At 42.2% G+C, this 20,348-nt stretch overlaps 1 protein-coding gene across 3 annotated transcripts in view; it reads right to left on the bottom strand.

The window, feature by feature from the left end:
* LOC129821994 (immunoglobulin superfamily member 11-like) overlaps positions 1 to 20,348 on the bottom strand; it is a 106,033-nt gene that overhangs the window by 62,853 nt on the left and 22,832 nt on the right. Inside the window, exon 2 of one of the 3 annotated variants that reach the window (XM_055879803.1) lies at positions 16,347 to 16,376. The exons of 1 other annotated variant lie outside the window; for it this stretch is intronic. In XM_055879803.1, the coding sequence (XP_055735778.1) occupies positions 16,347 to 16,376 (30 nt within the window). Of the gene's footprint in view, positions 1 to 16,214; positions 16,325 to 16,346; positions 16,377 to 20,348 lie in introns of those variants that run through there. One more of the 3 variants, XM_055879805.1, reaches the window with a different exon arrangement.

Genomic DNA, 20,348 nt, shown 5'->3' with positions numbered 1-20,348 from the left:
TGCGCAAAGGTTGCTGAGGTCTGAGGAGGTTGGCTGGGGTAAATTGGAAGTGTGCACGTAATCCCTCATCAATTTGGGACGCAAGTGCTGTGTCAGTTGGGACGCAGAGGTCGGTATGTTGTTCCGGGGTCCTTGTTGGTCCCCGGTTTTATGGGGGGGAATGTGACGACCCTCCCACTCTGTCTACCGTTTTCTCTCTCTCCTTGCTCTTGTTTCCCTATTAGGATGCCGGTGGGCGGAGTTGGGAGGGTCGTCAGCTACATGGGGAACACCTGGGCCCACTCTCCCAGGATAAAATCACCACTTCCCCATTCATCAAGTAGACTCTCTCCATACAGACACTTTGTTAGATTTTGTTGCGTTTGGTTGTGCTTTTTGGTTGTTTGTTTTAGCATCTTTCAACACCTTGCATTATCACATTCATCCATGCAAAACATTCACTTACACTACTGATTACTGATTACACACACCATTGTATATTATACATAGTTTCTTTATTTAATAAATATATATTTTGTTACTTCTTATCTCCACGTGTCTCCCTTTTGTTACGGGCTTTGAGCCGGTTCGTGACACGCTCATCTGTTATGAGCGAGCTCTGACTCTTCACTGTCATAATATAGACTGACCATAGGGGACAGACACGGGAGACTGTAAAACAACAGACATTACAGTAAAGTCGTCTGTAATGTAAAGTAATAATCCGTATTCAGAAAAAGCTGTGCAGTGCGCTTGCTGCCAAATGGCCTGCACGTACACAAATGTATCAGGACAAATAATTTCCTAAAAGCTCTGTCCTCTCCTCCTCTAAAGAGGAAAAAACAGATGTGATGATGTATGCAGTTGTGTCACTCCAATATCTTTGAAGATTTAAGTCGTTTATGAGGCCATAATGACCCATTTTCCATTTATAAAGCTTTTATCTTATTATTACTTTATTTTATTACCAACATATGTTCCTATTTTTCCTTGGTGAAACCTTTTTGATAGTTTGACCGAGTAGATCCTTCCTGTTGTCCAAATTGTTCTGGTGGGGGGGACAAATTTTGTTAAACTATTTGCCTTGTAATTTATTTCTTTTTTATTTTATTTCACCTATATTTAACCAGGAAGGGCAGTTGAGAACAAGTTCTCATGTACAACTGCGACCTGGCCAAGATAAAGCAAAGCCCATATAATCTAGGGAATTATTTGGGGTTACAAATCACTCCATGCCACTCTTGAACATCTAAAACTAGATAGAGTGCATAGAAATTATAATGGATCTATACGTTTTCAAATAACTGCACTTTTTCTGGTCCACAAAATGCTTTTGATGAACATTTGATATGGAAAATAATCTGTACGGCCCTCCGCTGAATTTTAAAATCCCAATGTGGCCCTCGAGGCAAAATGACTGCCTACCCCGGTCATGGATGATGATTAGCACATATCACAGATGATGTCCTGCACATAACATGGATGATGTTTAGCACGCCTTATAAGACTCGTACGAGCCCTCTTAATCATGACGGAGCAGGCTAAGTGATGACATGAGTAGGTGAGGTTGTCCCAGGGAAATCTACAGCAACCAGCCTGTATGTGAAGAAATGGGAGGGGGAAAGAAGCCATAAGCACTGAAATACATTAACATACTATACTGTATTACCATAATGATAAAACAAAATCACCTCCAAGATCACCAATAATGAAATTATCTATGAAAGGGTGTCATTCTGAGAAATATGGTATGAATCTCACATTATCTGTATTTCTCTGTTAAGAGTGAAGAGACCTTGCAATCCTACAGACAGATAGGCAATAGCAGAAAGCTTCTGGGTTTTGCATTTGGGAAAAACAGATTGCATCCAAACATAAAGCGTGTTCAGTGGCTTGGGGCACCGAGAGATGCACGGCATGATCCACTGTATGAGACTCCCTAAAAATAGCAGGTAATCTGTCATATTTCTTTTTTCAGTGTTTGAGGAATGCAGAGCTTGATAATGGGAGGATAAGGCAGAAGAGCGGAGAGAGGGAGGAGGGTTTGATTAAGAGGAGAGACTGCATCTGGAGATCATACCAGTTCAGTGTCTGAAGGGGTTAAGGTGTTGATGATAAGAGATGTATTTGCTCGGTCTCGAAGCAAGTAGAATTCAACAAACGCAATAGTCGCAATAAATGTTAAGAAACATTCTCCAGCAGTTTTTAGTATCACAATAAAAGGGAGTCTGGCAAACTCTATTGCTCCGATATCCACGCTACACCGCAAATGTTGAATTAAGACTTGCTATGCAAAATTGCACTTACTCGACAACTAGCAACCAGCCCTTCGACGAGATCTCATTGGTGCATGAGGTCTCACTTGTCAGATGACTTTCAAGAGGATACTGCTGAGTGCAGGCATTTGACAGGTTTGTGCCACGTGCATACAGATCAGAAAATATACCCCCTTGTCCACAGAAATCTCAAAAAAGATAGTGAGGAGACACTTCAACTTTAGTAAACCTCTTTTTCTTCGACAGATGCTTGTCCTGTGGTCAGATCTGCATGCCCTTAGTGAAATGAAATGTGGAGAGAGGTATCAAAGAGATAGAGAAACATGGAGGGAGATAGAGAGAGGAGGGGTGAAAGAGGGGATTGATAGATGAGAGGGAGAGATGAAAAAGAGAGTGAGAGACAGAATAAGAAAAATATGATCAAGAGAGAGAGACAGAGATAGATTGTTTCAATATGGGTAAGCCAGAAAAGAGAGTAAGAGGGTAGAGAAATGAAAAGAGAAATGAATAGAGTGCAACCGAGAGAAAGAGAGAAAGAAAGAAAGAGAAAGAGAGAGAGAGAGAGCATGCACGCATAATGTTCACATACACTTGGGAGTAAAGAGTGACAGAGAGAGGCTGGCGACGCCAAGGCACCGCTCGGGCTTTGCTGGAAAGGAAAAGCAACAGAGCCAAATCAGCCTTCTACACTAAAGTGACTAAATCACACAATCTTTCTCGATACATTCCCTGTGCGATTACTGGAAATGTTCAAGCCTAAAGGCACATGGCTAACACATAGAGAGGAGAAAGATCAGAATAACATTCAAAGATGGTAGCAGCTTCCATCTAGAAATAATGCTTGAATAATGCATGGGGACTAAATAAAACATGTCCAGTAGCCTTTACCTAAAAAAACAAAAGCTTTTATGTAACATGAACTACCTTGCTGAGTATTGAGAATTTCCACATATCGTGACATCCAAACTAATCCATAAAAACACATTTCTGTACAATTTGTATTCCACAGGAGGATAGTCCTGTTTAAAACAGAATGTTGCTTTCTCGCTATACAGAGACTTTGATAAATGCAATCCCTGCCTTGAGCAGATATTAAAGCACGCAAATGTTTAGCTATTATCAAAAACAAGGACTGGAAAACATGATCCATGGGTCTGTGCTTCAAAGGGAATATTTTTTAATTTCCCACCAAGAATAATAGACAATACAAATGTTTATTGCTTTTCTCCTGCTGTGCTGCAGAGGACATGCATTATTCACAGATTCCACTATGGCATGGCGTGGTCCAAATCATCCCCAAAACAAATTGCTTCATAATTACTTAGTATATCAATGTGTTGCCTGACATTACTCATTCCCTCCCAGATAAGATATGACAGACGATGACTTGAGGCTTAAAGCACATGGCGGCTCAAAGCTACTGGCTGGGTTTCTGAAATTACAGCAAGGCACTTAACAGGCTAGACCACAACCACCACCACCACCTCTCTGTGTGTTTTACTTATGCTGTGGCACTAACGAGTTTCTTTCGGGGCCTGGACATTAATGTACAAAGCATACAAATGATTGGAATAATATGATTTATGAAACATTTGTAGGAATGTATTGGGGTGCAAAAATGTTATTCCTGTACTTCCGCTGAGCAGCCTGTTTGTGTGTGCGCGAGTGTGGATGTGTGTGTAAGCACATTTAGTGACTTTACTGACTCAGATGCAAGGCTGAGTGAGTCTTCCTGAGACAAGAACAAGTCTTACTTAATGGCCCAGGGTTTACCAAAACCCTATTCACCTGTAATTGATCTAACAGCAATCTCCAGCCGCAAGCCTCTGTAAAGTGGCCTATGATTCACATCCATCCCCAACACGCGGATATTGACAACCAGGGACTAAGCCACCTGCCTAGTAACAGAACACAGCTATTATGCTTACCACTAACTGCTCTCCGATTCCAGAAGGGTCTACGGTTTACGGTTTGATCAACATTTTAAGGTTTCAAGTTGCAATGTCACGTGCACAAGAACAGTGAAATGCCTTTCTTGCAAGTTCTAAACCCAACAATTCCATATTTACAATGTGCAGGGATACTGGAGTGGTAGAGGTAGATATATACAGTTGAAGTCGGAAGTTTACATACACTTAGGTTGGAGTCATTAAGACTCGTTTTTCAACCACTCCACGCATTTCTTGTTAACAAACTATAGTTTTGGCAAGTCGGTTAGGACATCAACTTTGTGCATGACACAAGTCATTTTTCCAACAATTGTTTACAGACAGATTATTTCACTTATAATTCCCTGTATCACAATTTCAGTGGGTCAGAAGTTTACATACACTAAGTTGACTGTGCCTTTAATCAATTTGGAAATTTCCAGAAAATTATGTCATGGCTTTAGAAGCTTCTGATAGGCTAATTGCCATCATTTGAGTCAATTGGAGGTGTACCTATGGATGTATTTCAAGGACTACCTTCAAACTCAGTGCCTCTTTGCTTGACATCATGGGAAAATCAAAAGAAATCAGCCAAGACCTCAGAAAAAAACATTGTAGACCTCCACAAGTCTGGTTCATCCTTGGGAGCAATTTCCAAACGCCTGAAGGTACCACGTTCATCTGTACAAACAATAGTACGCAAGTATAAACACCATGGGTCCACGCAGCCGTCATACTGCTCAGGAAGGAGACGAGTTCTGTCTCCTAGAGATGAACGTACTTTGGTGCGAAAAGTGCAAATCAATCCCAGAACAACAGCAAAGGACCTTGTGAAGATCCTGGAGGAAACAGGTACAAAAGTATCTATTATCCACAGTAAAACGAGTCCTAAATCGACATAACTTGAAAAGCCACTGCTCCAAAACCACCATAAAAAAGCCAGACTACGGTTTGCAACCGCAGATGGGGACAAAGATCGAAAAATGTCCTCTGGTCTGATGAAACAAAAATAGAACTGTTTGGCCATAATGTCCATCGTTACGTTTGGAGGAAAAGGGGGGAGGCTTGTAAGCCGAAGAACACCATCCGAACCGTGAAGCACGGGGGTGGCAGCATCATGTTGTGGGGGTGCTTTGCTGCAGGAGGGACTGGTGCACTTCACAAAATAGATGGCATCATGAGGGAGGAAAATTATGTGAATATATTGAAGCAACATCTCAAGATACCAGTCAGGAAGTTAAAGCTTGGTCGCAAATGGGTCTTCCAAATGGACAATGACCCCAAGCAGACTTCCAAAGTTGTATTGGAGTGACCATCACAAAGCCCTGACCTCAATCCAATAGAAAATTCAGTTAAGAACAAATTCCAAGTCAGTTAAGTTCTAAGTTCAAATTCCAAGTCAGTTCCAAGTCAGTTAAGAATAAATTCCTATTTTCAGTGACATCCTAGGAACAGTGGGTTAACTGCCTTGTTCAGGGGCAGAACAACATATTTGTACCTTGTCAGCTCAGGGATTTGAACTTGCAACCTTTCGATTACTAACACCAAAGCTCTAACACTAGGGTACCCTGCCCCCCCAGTATCAGCAGATTGAATTAAGATTGTATGTGAGTGTGTGTGCGTGTGTGTAGAGTTAGTATGTGTGCATGTTATGTGTGTGTTGGAGTGTCAGTGTGCGTACGTGTGTAGAGTCCTGTGAGTGTGCATAGAAACGGTACAAAAATAAAAACTGAATACAAGGGTTAACTCAGATAGTCTGTCTAGCCATTTTGTTAGCTATTTAGAAGTCATTTTGGCTTGGGGACAAAAGCTGTTCAGGATCCTGTTGGTGTCAGACTTCATGCATCGGTACCGCTTGCCGTGTGGAAGCAGAGCGAGCAGTCTATGGCTTGGGTGGCTGGAGTCTTTAAAGATTTTCTGGGCCTTCTTTTCACACCGCTTGATATAGAAGTTCTGGATGGCAGGGAGCTCGGCCACAGTGATGTACTGGGCTGTCCACACCACCCTCTGAACAGCATGCAATCAAGGGTGGTGCTGTTGCCATACCAAGCTGTCAAGATGCTCTCAATGGTGCAGCTGTAGAACATTTTGAGGTTTTGAGGGCCCATGCCAAACTTTTTCAACCTCCTGTGGGGGAAGAGGCGCTTAGGAACTTCCTAAAGGAGCTGTGATCTGCAGCACACCGTTACCAGGCCTCTCCACAGAGGCACCAGAGACAGACGCCTCCAGATCTCTGGATAGGAGGGGGGAGGTGCTCCAGTTAAATGCTGCCGTCCGGGGACGTGTGGAGGCAGTTTGTTTACAGATCCTATTACTCTGACGCAGCAGGCTCTAAATTAGCTGTCCCTTAGCGCGATTCTAATCGTCTCTGAGCTCTGGCTGTGAGGTTATGCCTCACCGCCAGCACCAGCAGCAGGTGGGGCCCACGGGGAGAAGGGAAGGATGGGGGAGGGGTAAGGGGGGAGAAGGCGGGGAGGGAAGAGGGCGAGGGTAAGCAGGATGGTTAGCTGTACACCTTCACCACAGTGAACGCCAGACACAACCCCATCTCCGGTTCTTTGATAATGTCATCATTATGTCATCATTTGATACTAATGTACACTACATGACCAAAAGTATGTGGAGACCTGCTTGTCGACCACCTCTTTCCAAAGTCATGGGCATTAATATGGAATTGTCCCCTCTTTGCTGCTATAACAGCCTCCACTCTTCTGGGAAGGCTTTCCTCTAGATGGTGGAACATTGCTGTGGGAACTTGCTTCCATTCAGCCACAAGAGCATTAGGGAGGCCTGGCTCGCAGTCGGTGTCCCAATTCATCCCAAAGGTGTTTCGATGGGGTTGAGATCAGGGCTCTGTGCAGGCCAGTCAAGTTCTTCCCTACCGATATTGACAAACCATTTGAGTATGGACTTCGCTTTGTGCACGGGGGCATTGTCATGCTGAAACAGGAATGGGCCTACACTAAACTGCTGCCACAAAGCTGGAAGCACAGAATCGTCTAGAATGTCATTGTATGCTGTAGCGTTAAGATTTCCCTTCACTGGAACTAAGGGGCCTGAACCATGAAAAACAGCTCCAGACCATTATTCCTCCTGCAACAAACTTTACAGTTGGCACAATGCATTCGGGTAGGTAGCGTTCTACTGGTATCCGCCAAACCCAGATTCGTCTGTCGGACTGCCAGATGAGCAATCACTCCAGAGAACACGTTTCCACTGCTCCAGAGTCCAATGGCGGCGAGCTTTACATGACTCCAGCCAACACTTGGCGCTGCACATGGTGATATTAGGCTTGTGTGTGGCTTCTGGGCCATGGAAACCCATTTCATGAAGCTTCCAACGAACAGCTATCCTGCTGACGTTGCTTCCTGAGGCAGTTTGGAACTCAGTAGTGAGTGTTGCAACCGAGGACAGACACTTTTTACGTGTTGTGCGCAACAGCACTCGATGGTCCCATTTTGTGAGCTTGTGTGGCCTACCACTTCGCGGCTGAGCCGTTGATGCTCCTAGACGTTTCCACTTCACAATAACAGCACTTACAGTTGACCGGGGTATCTCTAGCAGGGCAGGAATTTGACGAACTGACTTGTTGGAAAGGTGGCATCCTATGACGGTGCTACCTGGAAAGTCACTGAGCTCTTCAGTAAGGCCATTCTACTGCCAATGTTTGTCTATGGAGATTGCATGGCTGTGTACTCGATTTTATACACGTGTCAGCAATGGGTGTGGCTGAAATGATCGAATCGACTCATTTGAAGGAGTGTCCACATACTTTTGTATATATAGTGTACATAATAAATCTAACAGCACAATTATATGTCTATTTGCTATCTACTTGCTATCTCTAAAAAACAAATACAAAAGGTGGATTATTAAGAAGCCACTGCTCATCTAATCATCAGAAGTCAGATGTTTATTTCAGATGTTTAGTGCACATTATGTGTTGTGACACTTCATTAATGAGTGGGGCCCGGGTCTTTGGGTTTGACCCGGGTGGGTACACACACTTAGGTGTTATGACTCATGAGAATCAGGATTTCTTTTTGTTCTGCTCTGCCATCGTTGATATCTGCCTGTGCTAATTAGTACTGTCTAGAGGGTCTATGGCTAGCTAGCACGCTATGAGGGTCTATGGCTAGCTAGCACTGCCTAGAAGGTCTATGGCTAGCTAGCACTGCCTAGAGGGTCTGTGGCTAATTAGCACTGCCTAGAGGGTCTGTGGCTAATTAGCACTGCCTAGAAGGTCAATGGCAAGCTAGCACTAGCTAGAGGGTCTATGGCTAGCTAGCACTGCCCAGAGGGTATATGGCTAAGTAGCACTGCCTAGAGGGTCTATGGCTAACTAGCACTGCCTAGAGGGTCTATGGCTAGCTAGCGATGCCAATTTATGGTTTCATGGGATATCAGACAACTTCAATATTTGAATTGGCATGAGTGGTATGCATTTCACATATTGTGATATATGTGGTTGTTTTACCTACTTTAGTTGAATGCACTGATTGTAAGTCACTCTGGATAAGAGTGTCTGCTTAATGAAGCAAATGTAAAAGTATGCACTGTAAAGTCCCAGTCAGACATATACTCCAGAGAACAGAGATCTATGAACGATTGATCCGGGAGAACAAAGCACCATAGTGATTCCTTTAAACATACACCATACATCCTGTATCAATTTTCTCTCTGATCTTTGTATCTGATCTTTGTATCCACTAGTAGTAATCAAAAAGGAAGTGGTGAACTGTATTGTTGTCAATGTAGGTTGTGTTCTCTACTGTATGTAACCTCTTCCAGTAGGATCTGGCGCTGGGTTGGTTGAGTGGTATGTTCGTTTTGTTTAGTGTCTCCCAGGAGTCCGAGTCTATCTGTGATCTACAGTGTGTTGCGGGTTGGGTCAAGCGGTCTTGCTCTACATTTATTCTCTCCAGAGTCTGGGTCAGAGTTGTGAGGAATGAGTGGTATGAGACACGGCCAAGTAGCACCTCTGCTAACAGTCTGCTAGACTACCAATGACACATCCGGAGATGGCAGCAAATACACTATACTGTAGCACAAACCTATGGTGTGCTAAGGAATTTAGATACGGTATGGGGCTTTCAGCTACCAAGGAACAAATCCTTACGAATGTTGCCATATTAACCTTTATCATACAGTTCCTCTGAAAACTATTGGTAGATTTGAAGCATCTGATTTCTACAGTTTATTTTCCATCATCAAATCCTCCTGTGCGGAGCTTCCCTGTTCTCTACCAATGTGCGTATACACACTGTATAACAGAGAGAATTTGCAACTTATTGCAGCCGTATTTCAATCTCAGACAGACAATGTGTTAAGCGGAGCCGGCTGTCTGACACCTCCGACTTCAATTTTGGGAATAGAGGATTCATCACCTCATTACTGCAACACTGCTTCACTTTGGCAGCAGTGCCCATTGTCCCTGCAGATTAGCACAATTAAATGTGGTTGAATTGAGTCCTAATAAAGATTTAATGGGTTCCTTGTACTAAGAACCTCCACATTATAATAGATCCAAGCTGAAAGCGGATTACTCAAAAGTGCCTTTCAGCATTCAATAAGGAGCAAATTTTTCAATAACCAATGACTATTACAATAATCCGACATTCAAGTCACTGTAAGGATAATTAACTCGTGGTTGCTGTATGGCAAGCGGAATTACGTCATTTGGATATTGGCCTTTGTTAAACTGCAACGGGTTCACTGGATAGCTAGCTACTGTAGGCAGTTGGAATCCACAATCCACACCGCACTACAAAAGCTTATAGGCCCTAATGTTTTTCTTTGACGGTCTCTGGTTTATCATATAATTTCAGGGAAAAGCAAATTACACGGAGAAAAGCCCTTGTGATATGGAGCAAAGAGACTGTTCCCTGTGAGTGGATATGTATCATTAGCAGAGCCGTGTCTGATGATGAGACGTCTATCTCTGTTGAGGTATAGATGGCTTTATCAAGTACTCACATACCCCCAACCTAGGAGTCTGTCATATACCAGTATGCCGAGGTGAGTACGGAGTCAGGCGCAGAACACAGAACTGAGTAAAATAACGTACTTTACTCTGAAAATAATCAACCATAAATTCCACGCAGGGAAAACACACCATAACACAGAAGACTAATAACACTAGACAAGGCACAATCACACACAAAACATAATGAGAACCAGAGGGTTAAATAGGGAAATAATAATTACGTAATGGGAACCAGGTGTGTAAAATCAAGACATAACAAATGGAACAAGAAACGTGGATCGGTGGCAGCTAGAAAGCCGGTGACGACGACCACCGAACGCCGCCCGAACAAGGAGAGGCACCAACTGCGGCGGAAGTCGTGACAGAGTCACCCCTAGTTTATTTTATCGTTCCTCCATAATCCATTCAAAACCATAGGTAATCCATAGAGCATGAACGTGGCGGACAAACATCTAGGTATTGCGTGTATACAGTAGGCCTGGATCCCTGGTCGTTTGAAATCCACAATACTAAATCCTGTGCATGGTCAGCCATTGTTTATGATACGTTCATGATAGAGTGCTGTCTGGCGTTTGTTACAGACTCTTGATATGTTGAGCCTACGTAAACCGCACTACAGCAGTACACATAATGTAACGATTGTCTACTTCGTCCTCCTCCTCAGACGAGGAGAGGCGAGAAGGATCAGAGGACCAATGAGCAGCGTGATAGTTTTCTGACATAATGAATTTATTAACGTAAAACGAAACACAAAAACACTATAACAGACTACAAAACAAATAAACGAGGTAGACAGACCTGACTTGAGAACTTACAAACTATGAAGAACACACGAACAGGAACAGACTACATAAACAAACGAACAAACCGAAACAGTCCCGTGTGGTGCAACATACAGAGACACGGAAGACAACCACCCACAACAAACAATGTGAAACAACCTCCCTATATATGGTTCTCAATCAGAGGAAAACGTAAAACACCTGCCTCTGATTGAGAGCCATACAAGGTCAATTAAACCTGACACTTAACATAGAACAAACAACACAGACTGCCCACCCAGCTCACGTCTTGACCCACTAAACACAACTATACAAAAGGAAAACAAGATCAGGAACGTGACACATAAGGTCATATTGTTGACTGTTTTGTTTCTCTCTGACAGCCATAACAATGTTTACTTGATAATGTAGCAAATATAAGGCTTACTAAGCCAACATTAAATTAAATTCTGAAAGGAAATGTGGCTACTGGATAAAACAGTAACATACATCAGACATTAGTTAGGCTTAGGCACCAGGCCCAATAATATGCTACTGGTCAGTAGCTCAGAGTAAGGAGCCAACAGGTTTGGCAGGAGGAAACCATACTCAGACCAGATTATATTTCCAGACTGGATCTCCAATAGTATGGGATGGGATGGGGGTGGAGGGAGAGAGAGATATATATATTTATACAGTTGAAGTTGGAAGTTTACATACACTAAGGTTGGAGTCATTAAGACTCCTTTTTCAACCACTCCACAAATTTCTTGTTAACAAACTATAGTTTTCGCAAGTCGGTTAGGACATCTCCTTTGTGCATGACACAAGTAATTTTTCCAACAATTGTTTACAGACAGATTATTTCACTTATAAGTCACTGTATCACAATTCCAGTAGGTCAGAAGTTTACATACACATGGTTGATGATGTCATGGCTTTAGAAGCTTCTGATAGGTTAATTGACATCATTTGAGTCAATTGGAGGTGTACCTGTGGATGTGTTTCAAGGCCTACCTTCAACCTCAGTGCCTCTTTGCTTGACATCATGGTAAAATCAAAAGAAATCAGCTAAGACCTCAGAAAGAAAAATTGTAGACCTCCACTGTCACTTCTGCTCCCGCTCTCCCCCCCTCCCCGGCGCTTGAGATCGCCAGGCTGCTCTGCATCATGCACTCCTATCATCCATTACGCACACCTGCCTTCATTCGTCACGCGCATCAGTGATATTGGACTCATCTGGACTCACTCATCACCTGTTATTACCTCCCCTATATTTGTCAGTCCTCCAGCTCTGTTCCCTGCTTCTGCATTAATAGTTTTTTGTTTGTGTTACTCATTTTCTGACGCTGTTCCTGTCTCGTTCCATGTCTGTTCCTTATTAAATGTTTGACTCCCCGTACCTGATTCGTCTCTCGAGTGTCATTCCATGTGACATCCACAAGTCTGGTTCATCCTTGGGAGCAATTTCCAAATGCCTGAAGGTACCACGTAAATCTGTACAAACAATAGTACGCAAGTATAAACACCATGGGACCACGCAGCCGTCATACCGCTTAGGAAGGATACGCGTTCTGTCTCCTAGAGAACGTACTTTGGTGCGAAAAGTGCAAATCAATCCCAGAACAACAGCAAAGGACCGTGTGAAGATGCTGGAGGAAACAGGTACAAAAGTATCTATATCCACAGTAAAACAAGTCATATATCGACATAACCTGAAAGGCCACTCAGCAAGGAAGAAGCCACTGCTCCAAAACTGCAATAAAAAATCCAGACTCCGGTTTGCAACTGCACATGGTGACAAAGATCATACTTTTTGGAAAAATGTCCTCTGGTCTGATGAAACAAAAATAGAACTGTTTGGCCATAATGACCATCATTACGTTTGGAGGAAAAAGGGGGAGGCTTGCAAGCCGAAGAACACCATCCCAACCGTGAAGCACGGGGGTGGCAGCATCATGTTGTGGGGGTGCTTTGCTGCAGGAGGAACTGGTGCACGTCACAAAATAGATGGCATCATGAGGGAGGAAAAGTAAGTGTATATATTGCTGCAACATCACAAGACATTAGTCAGGAAGTTAAAGCTTGGTCGCAAATGGGTCTTCCAAAGGGACAATGACCCCAAGCAGACTTCCAAAGTTGTATTGGAGTGGCCATCACAAAGCCCTGACCTCAATCCAATAGAAAATTTGTGGGAAGAACTGAAAAAGCGTGTTCGATCAAGGAGGTCTACAAACCTGACTCAGTTACACCAGCTCTGTCACCAGCTCTGTGGAATGGGCCAAAATTCACCCAACTTATTGTGGGAAGTTTGTGAAAGGCTACCCGAATTGTTTAACCCAAGATAAACAATTTAAAGGCAATGCTACCAAATACTAATTGAGTGTATGTAAACTTCTGACCCACTGGGAATGTGATGAAGGAAATAAAAGCTGAAATAAATCATTTTCTCTACTATTATTCTGATGTTTCACATTCTTAAAATAAAGTGCCGATCCTAACTGACCTAAGACAGGGAATTTTTATCAGGATTAAATGTCAGGAATTGTGAAAAACTGAGTTTAAATGTATTTGGCTACGGTGTATGTAAACTTCCGGCTTCAAATGTATATAGAGAGAGAGAGAAAGAGAGAGGGAGAGAGAGATTTCACAAAATGGGACAAACACCAAATTGAGACTCTGCATGCAGAATTCTGCAAAAATATCCTCCGTGTACAACGTAGAACACCAAATAATGCATGCAGAGCAGAATTAGGCCGATACCCACTAATTATCAAAATCCAGAAAAGAGCCGTTAAATTCTACAACCACCTAAAAGGAAGCGATTCCCAAACCTTCCATAACAAAGCCATCACCTACAGAGAGATGAACCTGGAGAAGAGTCCCCTAAGCAAGCTGGTCCTAGGGCTCTGTTCACAAACACAAACCACAGAGCCCCAGGACAACAGCACAATTAGACCCAACCAAATCATGAGAAAACAAAAAGATAATTACTTGACACATTGGAAAGAATTAACAAAAAAACAGAGCAAACTAGAATGCTATTTGGCCCTAAACAGAGAGTACACAGTGGCAGAATACCTGACCACTGTGACTGACCCAAACTTAAGGAAAGCTTTGACTATGTACAGACTCAGTGAGCATAGCCTTGCTATTGAGAAAGGCCGCCGTAGGCAGACATGGCTCTCAAGAGAAGACAGGCTATGTGCACACTGCCCACAAAATGAGGTGGAAACTGAGCTGCACTTCCTAACCTCCTGCCCAATGTATGACCATATTAGAGAGACATATTTCCCTCAGATTACACAGATCCACAAAGAATTTGAAAACAAATCCAATTTTGATAAACTCCCATATCTACTGGGAGAAATTCCACAGTGTGCCATCACAGCAGCAAGATTTGTGACCTGTTGCCACAAGAAAAGGGCAACCAGTGAAGAACAAACACCAATGTAAATACAACCCATATTTATGCTTATTTATTTTAACTTGTGTGCTTTAACCATTTGTACATTGTTACAACACTGTGTATATATAATATAACATTTGTAATGTCTTTATTGTTTTGAAACTTCTGTATGTGTAATGTTTACTGTTAATTTGTATTGTTTATTTCACTTTTGTATAATATCTACCTCACTCACAATGTTAACACATGTTTCCCATGCCAATAAAGCCCCTTGAATTGAATTGAATTGAGAGAGGGGGAGAGAGAGGGAGGGAGAGAGAGAGAGAGAGAGAGGGGGAGAGAGAGGGAGAGAGAGGGGGGGAGAGAGAGGGAGAGAGAGAGAGAGAGAGAGAGAGAGAGAGAGAGAGAGAGAGAGAGAGAGGGAGAGAGAGAGAGAGAGAGAGAGAGGGGGAGAGAGAGGGAGAGAGAGAGGGGGTGCTAAAACATAGTACAGGAGACAGCAGATGGTGGGGATTATTCGGGACTAAAATACTCTGGGATCCACTGAGGGAGGCCAGAGACATAAATCGCAACAAGACTCCATCTGCTACAAAAACCCATAAAAGCAGGACGAACTGTTAAATCGACTAGCGTGCCTCCGCGTCTATAGATATTACTGTTTTTTATTCTTTTTATTTGCCTCACACCATCCGTGCTGCCTCATTACCTACATAAATCGTACGATTGTTAGGCATTAACGACAATAAATACTAATAGTAATAATATGAAGATAACAGCCGTGCCCAGGGGAACTAAAGAGCAGAGAGGGGAAGGGAATTCCCAACAGTTCATTAGTCCCTACAAACTGTTAGAGCACACAAACACACTCTTCATTTACTGAGATTAGGACCAGCTCTATACTAAAGCCAACATCATCATGATTCACACTCTGTAGTCAATGTGAATTAACTGGTTATGGCTGTTTACATACTGAATATGTGCAGTCAGGTCCTTTATTATTGGCACCCTTGATAAACATGAGCAAAAAAGATTGTATAAAATAAATACAAATACTGAGATATATTGTATGCAACAAAAAAAATGGGAAATTATATTATACTAATACAATTGCTCAGAGAAAGAGATTTTGTTAACAAGTAACAAATCTAAAAAAGATAGGGGTCAAAATGATTGGCACCCCTGTTTTCAATACTCCAGCACCCTCCCCTTGTGAGGATAACGACACTGCACCTTTTTCTAAAATGTTTTATGACATTGAAAGAACACATTGGGAAGGATCTTGGACCATTCCTCCATACATAATCTTTCCAGATCCTTGATATCCTTTGTCTGCTCTTCTGGACTTCCCTCTTCAATTCAAACCACATCTTTTCAATGGGGACTGAGATGGTCATTGCAAAATGTAGATTTTGTGGTCAATTAACCATCAATTTGTGGATTTTGATTAGTGCGTGAGATATTGTCTTGTTGGAAGAGATCCACTTATGACCAAGCGTCAGGTTTCTGGGTAAAATGTCCTAATACTAGGTCAAGTTTGTGATGCCGTTTACCTTAAAAAGGGCCCCAGGAACAGATATTGTTTTGCTTCTTATTAAACAAATTATCTTTCTCTGAGCAATTGCAATCGTATAAAATAATATAATTTCCCAAAAATATTCAGCATACAATATAGCTCAGTATTTGTATTTATTTATAAAATATTTTTTGCTGATCTTTGTTTTTAGTCCAAATAATTATAGACCTGGCTATATAAAGTGTAATGCTTTAACAGTACATAGGGGAAGAATGTGACTAATTTCGAATCAAATTAATGAGTTACCATTCCTAAAAAAGGGTTTAACTCAAACAGTGCCCTTGACAGTACTAGTGTCACACCTGAACATCCGAGCGGCGTTCTCATCTTGGCATGCATTCCAATGCGTCTCCACCACTTCACCCTACTCTTAGTGGAATGATCATCAATGGTATTTATTCAAGAATAATCTAAAACTGTGTTGAAAAAGGTACCTGTTCCTGTGTGCAGATCAAATCTTGAACCTGAGAAAAGATCACAAGAAAATAACGTAATGAGTATTGAAGCAAACCCAAGCATGCATGTAAAAGAGCTCAGGCCTTTACATTGTAAAGATAAAGTAATGCAAATATGTATTTCAAGAACACGAACAGATGTTGGTTTTCATAAGGCAATGCAACCCTGTCTGCAGTGAATTCCTGGTGGGGCACCTTGTCAAATGTAATTGTTCTTGTTCTATTGAGCTCATGCAGTCAAGGGAATCAGATTTTAGAGCCCTGGAAAAAGAAAGGGACACTAATTGATGGCAAACTCAATGCACACTGCTCTATTTGTGGACGTCAGAATACATAGATTTATTTTCCATATGCTGTTTGACATGGGATACTTAATTAAAAACGTCTCCCGGTACAGTAGGTAATGTAATTACAGTTCATAGATCTGCCCCCCATCACCCCCATTATCCCCAGAGCTCACATTGCAAATGGGGAAAAAGCACCACTGAGTGAATCGTATGCCAAACAGATCAAAATAACTCGATGGCACCACTGACTGGTTTTCCACAATGTGCCAATACAATGACCAGTGTCATCACCATTACGATTGGCTGCAATTGACCACATTGTGAGTTAACCTTACAGGCATAAGTCAGGCGTCATGATACAGGGAAATGAAGTCTAGTTTCTATAAGTACTGGAGGGCTTTCATAATCATAATAATACTTATTGATATATATCTACCCCACAGCTTGTGTATACAAAGTGCATGATAACAAATATTTATTACATACATAAGCGTTTAATAATGTATGCTATAGGAATTAGAACATTCATATTTAATATGCATCACAGAGGAATGCAAGCTAATGCAATACCACCTACAGTTGAAGTCGGAAGTTTACATACACCTTAGCCAAATACATTTAAACTCAGTTTTTCACAATTCCTGACATTTAATCCTAGTAAAAATGCCCTGTCTCAGGTCAGTTAGGATCACCACTTTATTTTAAGAATGTGAAATGTCAGAATAACAGTAGAGAGAATGATTTATTTCAGCTTTTATTTCTTTCATCACATCCCAGTGGGTCAGAAGTTCACATACACTGTCACGGCCGTCAAAATAACTGGACCAAGGTGCAGCGTGGTAAGCGTACATATTCCTTTATTTAAGAATGACGCCAACAAAAACAAACCATACAAAAACGACCGTGAAGCTAAAGGGCTATAGTGCCAAAAACAAAGTTAACCTCCCACAAAGACAGGTGGGAAAAAGGGCTACCTAAGTATGGTTCTCAATCAGAGACAACGATAGACAGCTGTCCCTGATTGAGAACCCTACCCAGCCAAAACATAGAAATACAAATAATTGAACTAAAGAACATAGAATACCCACCCCAAATCACACCCTGACCAAACCAAATAGAGACATAAAAAGGCTAGGGCGTGACATACACTCAACTAGTATTTGGTAGTATTGCCTTTGAATTGTTTAACTTGGGTCAAACGTGTCGGGTAGCCTTCCACAAGCTTCCCACAATAAGTTGGGTGAATTTTGGCCCATTCCTCCTGACAGAGCTGGTGTATCTGAGTCAGGTTTGTAGGCCTCCTTGCTCGTACACGCTTTTTCAGTTCTGCCCACAACTTTTCTATAGGATTGAGGTCAGGGCTTTGTGTTGGCCACTCCAATACCTTGACTTTGTTGTCCTTAAGCCATTTTGCCACAACTTTGGATGTATGCTTGGGGTCATTGTCCATTTGGAAGACCCATTTGCGACCAAACTTTAACTTCCTGACTGATGTCTTGAGATTTTGCTTCAATATATACACATAATTCTCATAATTCTATACACACTCCGCTACAAGACCATGGTGCTTGCCTACGGAGCTGTGAGGGGAACGGCACCTCAGTACCTTCAGGCTCTGATCAGGCCCTACTCCCAAACAAGGGCACTGCGTTCATCCACCTCTGGCCTGCTCGCCTCCCTACCACTGAGGAAGTACAGTTCCCGCTCAGCCCAGTCAAAACTGTTCGCTGCTCTGGCACCCCAATGGTGGAACAAACTCCCTCACGACGCCAGGACAGCGGAGTCAATCACCACCTTCCGGAGACACCTGAAACTCCACCTCTTTAAGGAATACCTAGAATAGGATAAAGTAATCCTTCTGACACCCCCCCCCCCCCTTAAAAGATTTAGATGCACTATTGTAAAGTGGCTGTTCCACTGGATGTCATAAGGTGAATGCACCAATTTGTAAGTCGCTCTGGATAAGAGCGTCTGCTAAATTACTTAAATGTAAATGTAAATGATAATTTTCCTGCCTCATGATGCCATTTATTTTGTGAAGTGCACAAGTCCCTCCAGCAGCAAAATTGTGATACAGTGAATTATAAGTGAAATAATCTGTCTTAACAATTGTTGGAAAGATTACTTGTGTCATGCACCACGTAGATGTCCTAACCGACTTGCCAAAACTATAGTTTGTTAACAAGAAATGTGTGGAGTGGTTGAAAAATGAGTTTTAATGACTCCAACCTAAGTGTATGTAAACTTCCGACTTCAACTGTATGTTGCCAACGGAGGATATTTTCTTCAACCCCATTTTTTCTCGTTCCCCTTTATCCCATCTTCCCTAAATTAACATTTCCCTAATCTAGAGATGTATTATTGTCACGTTCCTGACCTTATTGCCTTTGTTTAGTCTTTGTTTAATTGGTCAGGACGTGAGCTGGGTGGGTATATTCTATGTTTTGTGTCTCATTGGTTTAGGTGTGTCTGATTGGCCTGATATGGTTCTCAATCAGAGGCAGGTGTTTTACGTTGTCTCTGATTGGGAACCATATTTAGGTAGGCTGTGTTCACTGTTTATTTGTGGGTGATTGTTCCTGTTCATTGCGTTCTTTGTTTTCACTAGGTTCACATGTTCAGGTCTGTAGCGTCGTTGGTTTCATTCTGTTTATTGTTTTTGTTCGTGTTTATTAAGTGTTCCAATAAATATGGAAACGTACCACGCTGCGATTTGGTCCTCCTCTCTTTCTCCTAACGACGAGCGTTACAATTATAACAAACAGCATATTACTTGTAGTTACAGGAACTGCTGAAGAGGGAGATAAAGCTCTCATGTGGTTCATAAAGGGTTGCATGCTGCTTGATACATCTGGCTAATAACAGGCTCTTCTCCTATGATACACTAGAATGTTTCTAACTAGAGACTGCAATATGGTGACGTCTTCACTGCTCTCTCCACTGGTGTTAAATGGACCTCTCTAAGTGCCCTCCCACACGCAGTGCCCATAGATCCAACGGCCCAGGAGAACACACAGCATCTACATTGGTTGGCTCTAACCCAGGCAGCCTGGATTAAGTGAACGGAATCATGTGAAACACTGGCTTTCCTGAACCCTGCTCTGTGGGACAGTATACAGAACCTTTGATTCTCTGCCGAGCTGAAACGCACAGTCCTAGAGTGGAATCGTTAGAAACTGGAATGAGCCCCATCATACCAATAACAGCACTAGAGCGCATTAGGCATTCCATCTAAACACTGCATGTTTTAGATCCCTAAGAGCACCATTGTGGGTTTTTAAGGGAAATGTTCCACTCTCAGCTATTGTATTGTGTAACGGAGGGAGCATCATACAAACGACTTCCGCATCCCCCTTTTTCACGTCGACAACCAAAGAAATTGGTATCAATGTAAATAATACACTGCATTTGAGATAATGTTCTTGTTTTCCAACGCAAGGTAAGCTCCCTGCTCACTTCAAATGCCATTACACACCCAATGTGAAATGAAATATAGTCAACCATTGGATAAAGATTGGAGCATCATATTCTGGACATGGGCATCTTCAAGTGTTCAATTGATGCCTGTCAGAGATTCCCCATATGATGTAAATGAGCATTTTGAAACCCCCATGGCTCCAGGAGTGGAACATTCACCTAAAGCACAGCAGGCTCCTTTAATAATCTTCTATATTTTCTGCAACGAATTGTAAAG

Source organism: Salvelinus fontinalis, chromosome 24 (assembly GCF_029448725.1).
Source record: "Salvelinus fontinalis isolate EN_2023a chromosome 24, ASM2944872v1, whole genome shotgun sequence".
In the NCBI taxonomy this organism is placed as follows: Eukaryota; Metazoa; Chordata; class Actinopteri; order Salmoniformes; family Salmonidae; genus Salvelinus; species Salvelinus fontinalis.
This window is presented reverse-complemented; position numbering and strand designations above follow the sequence as displayed.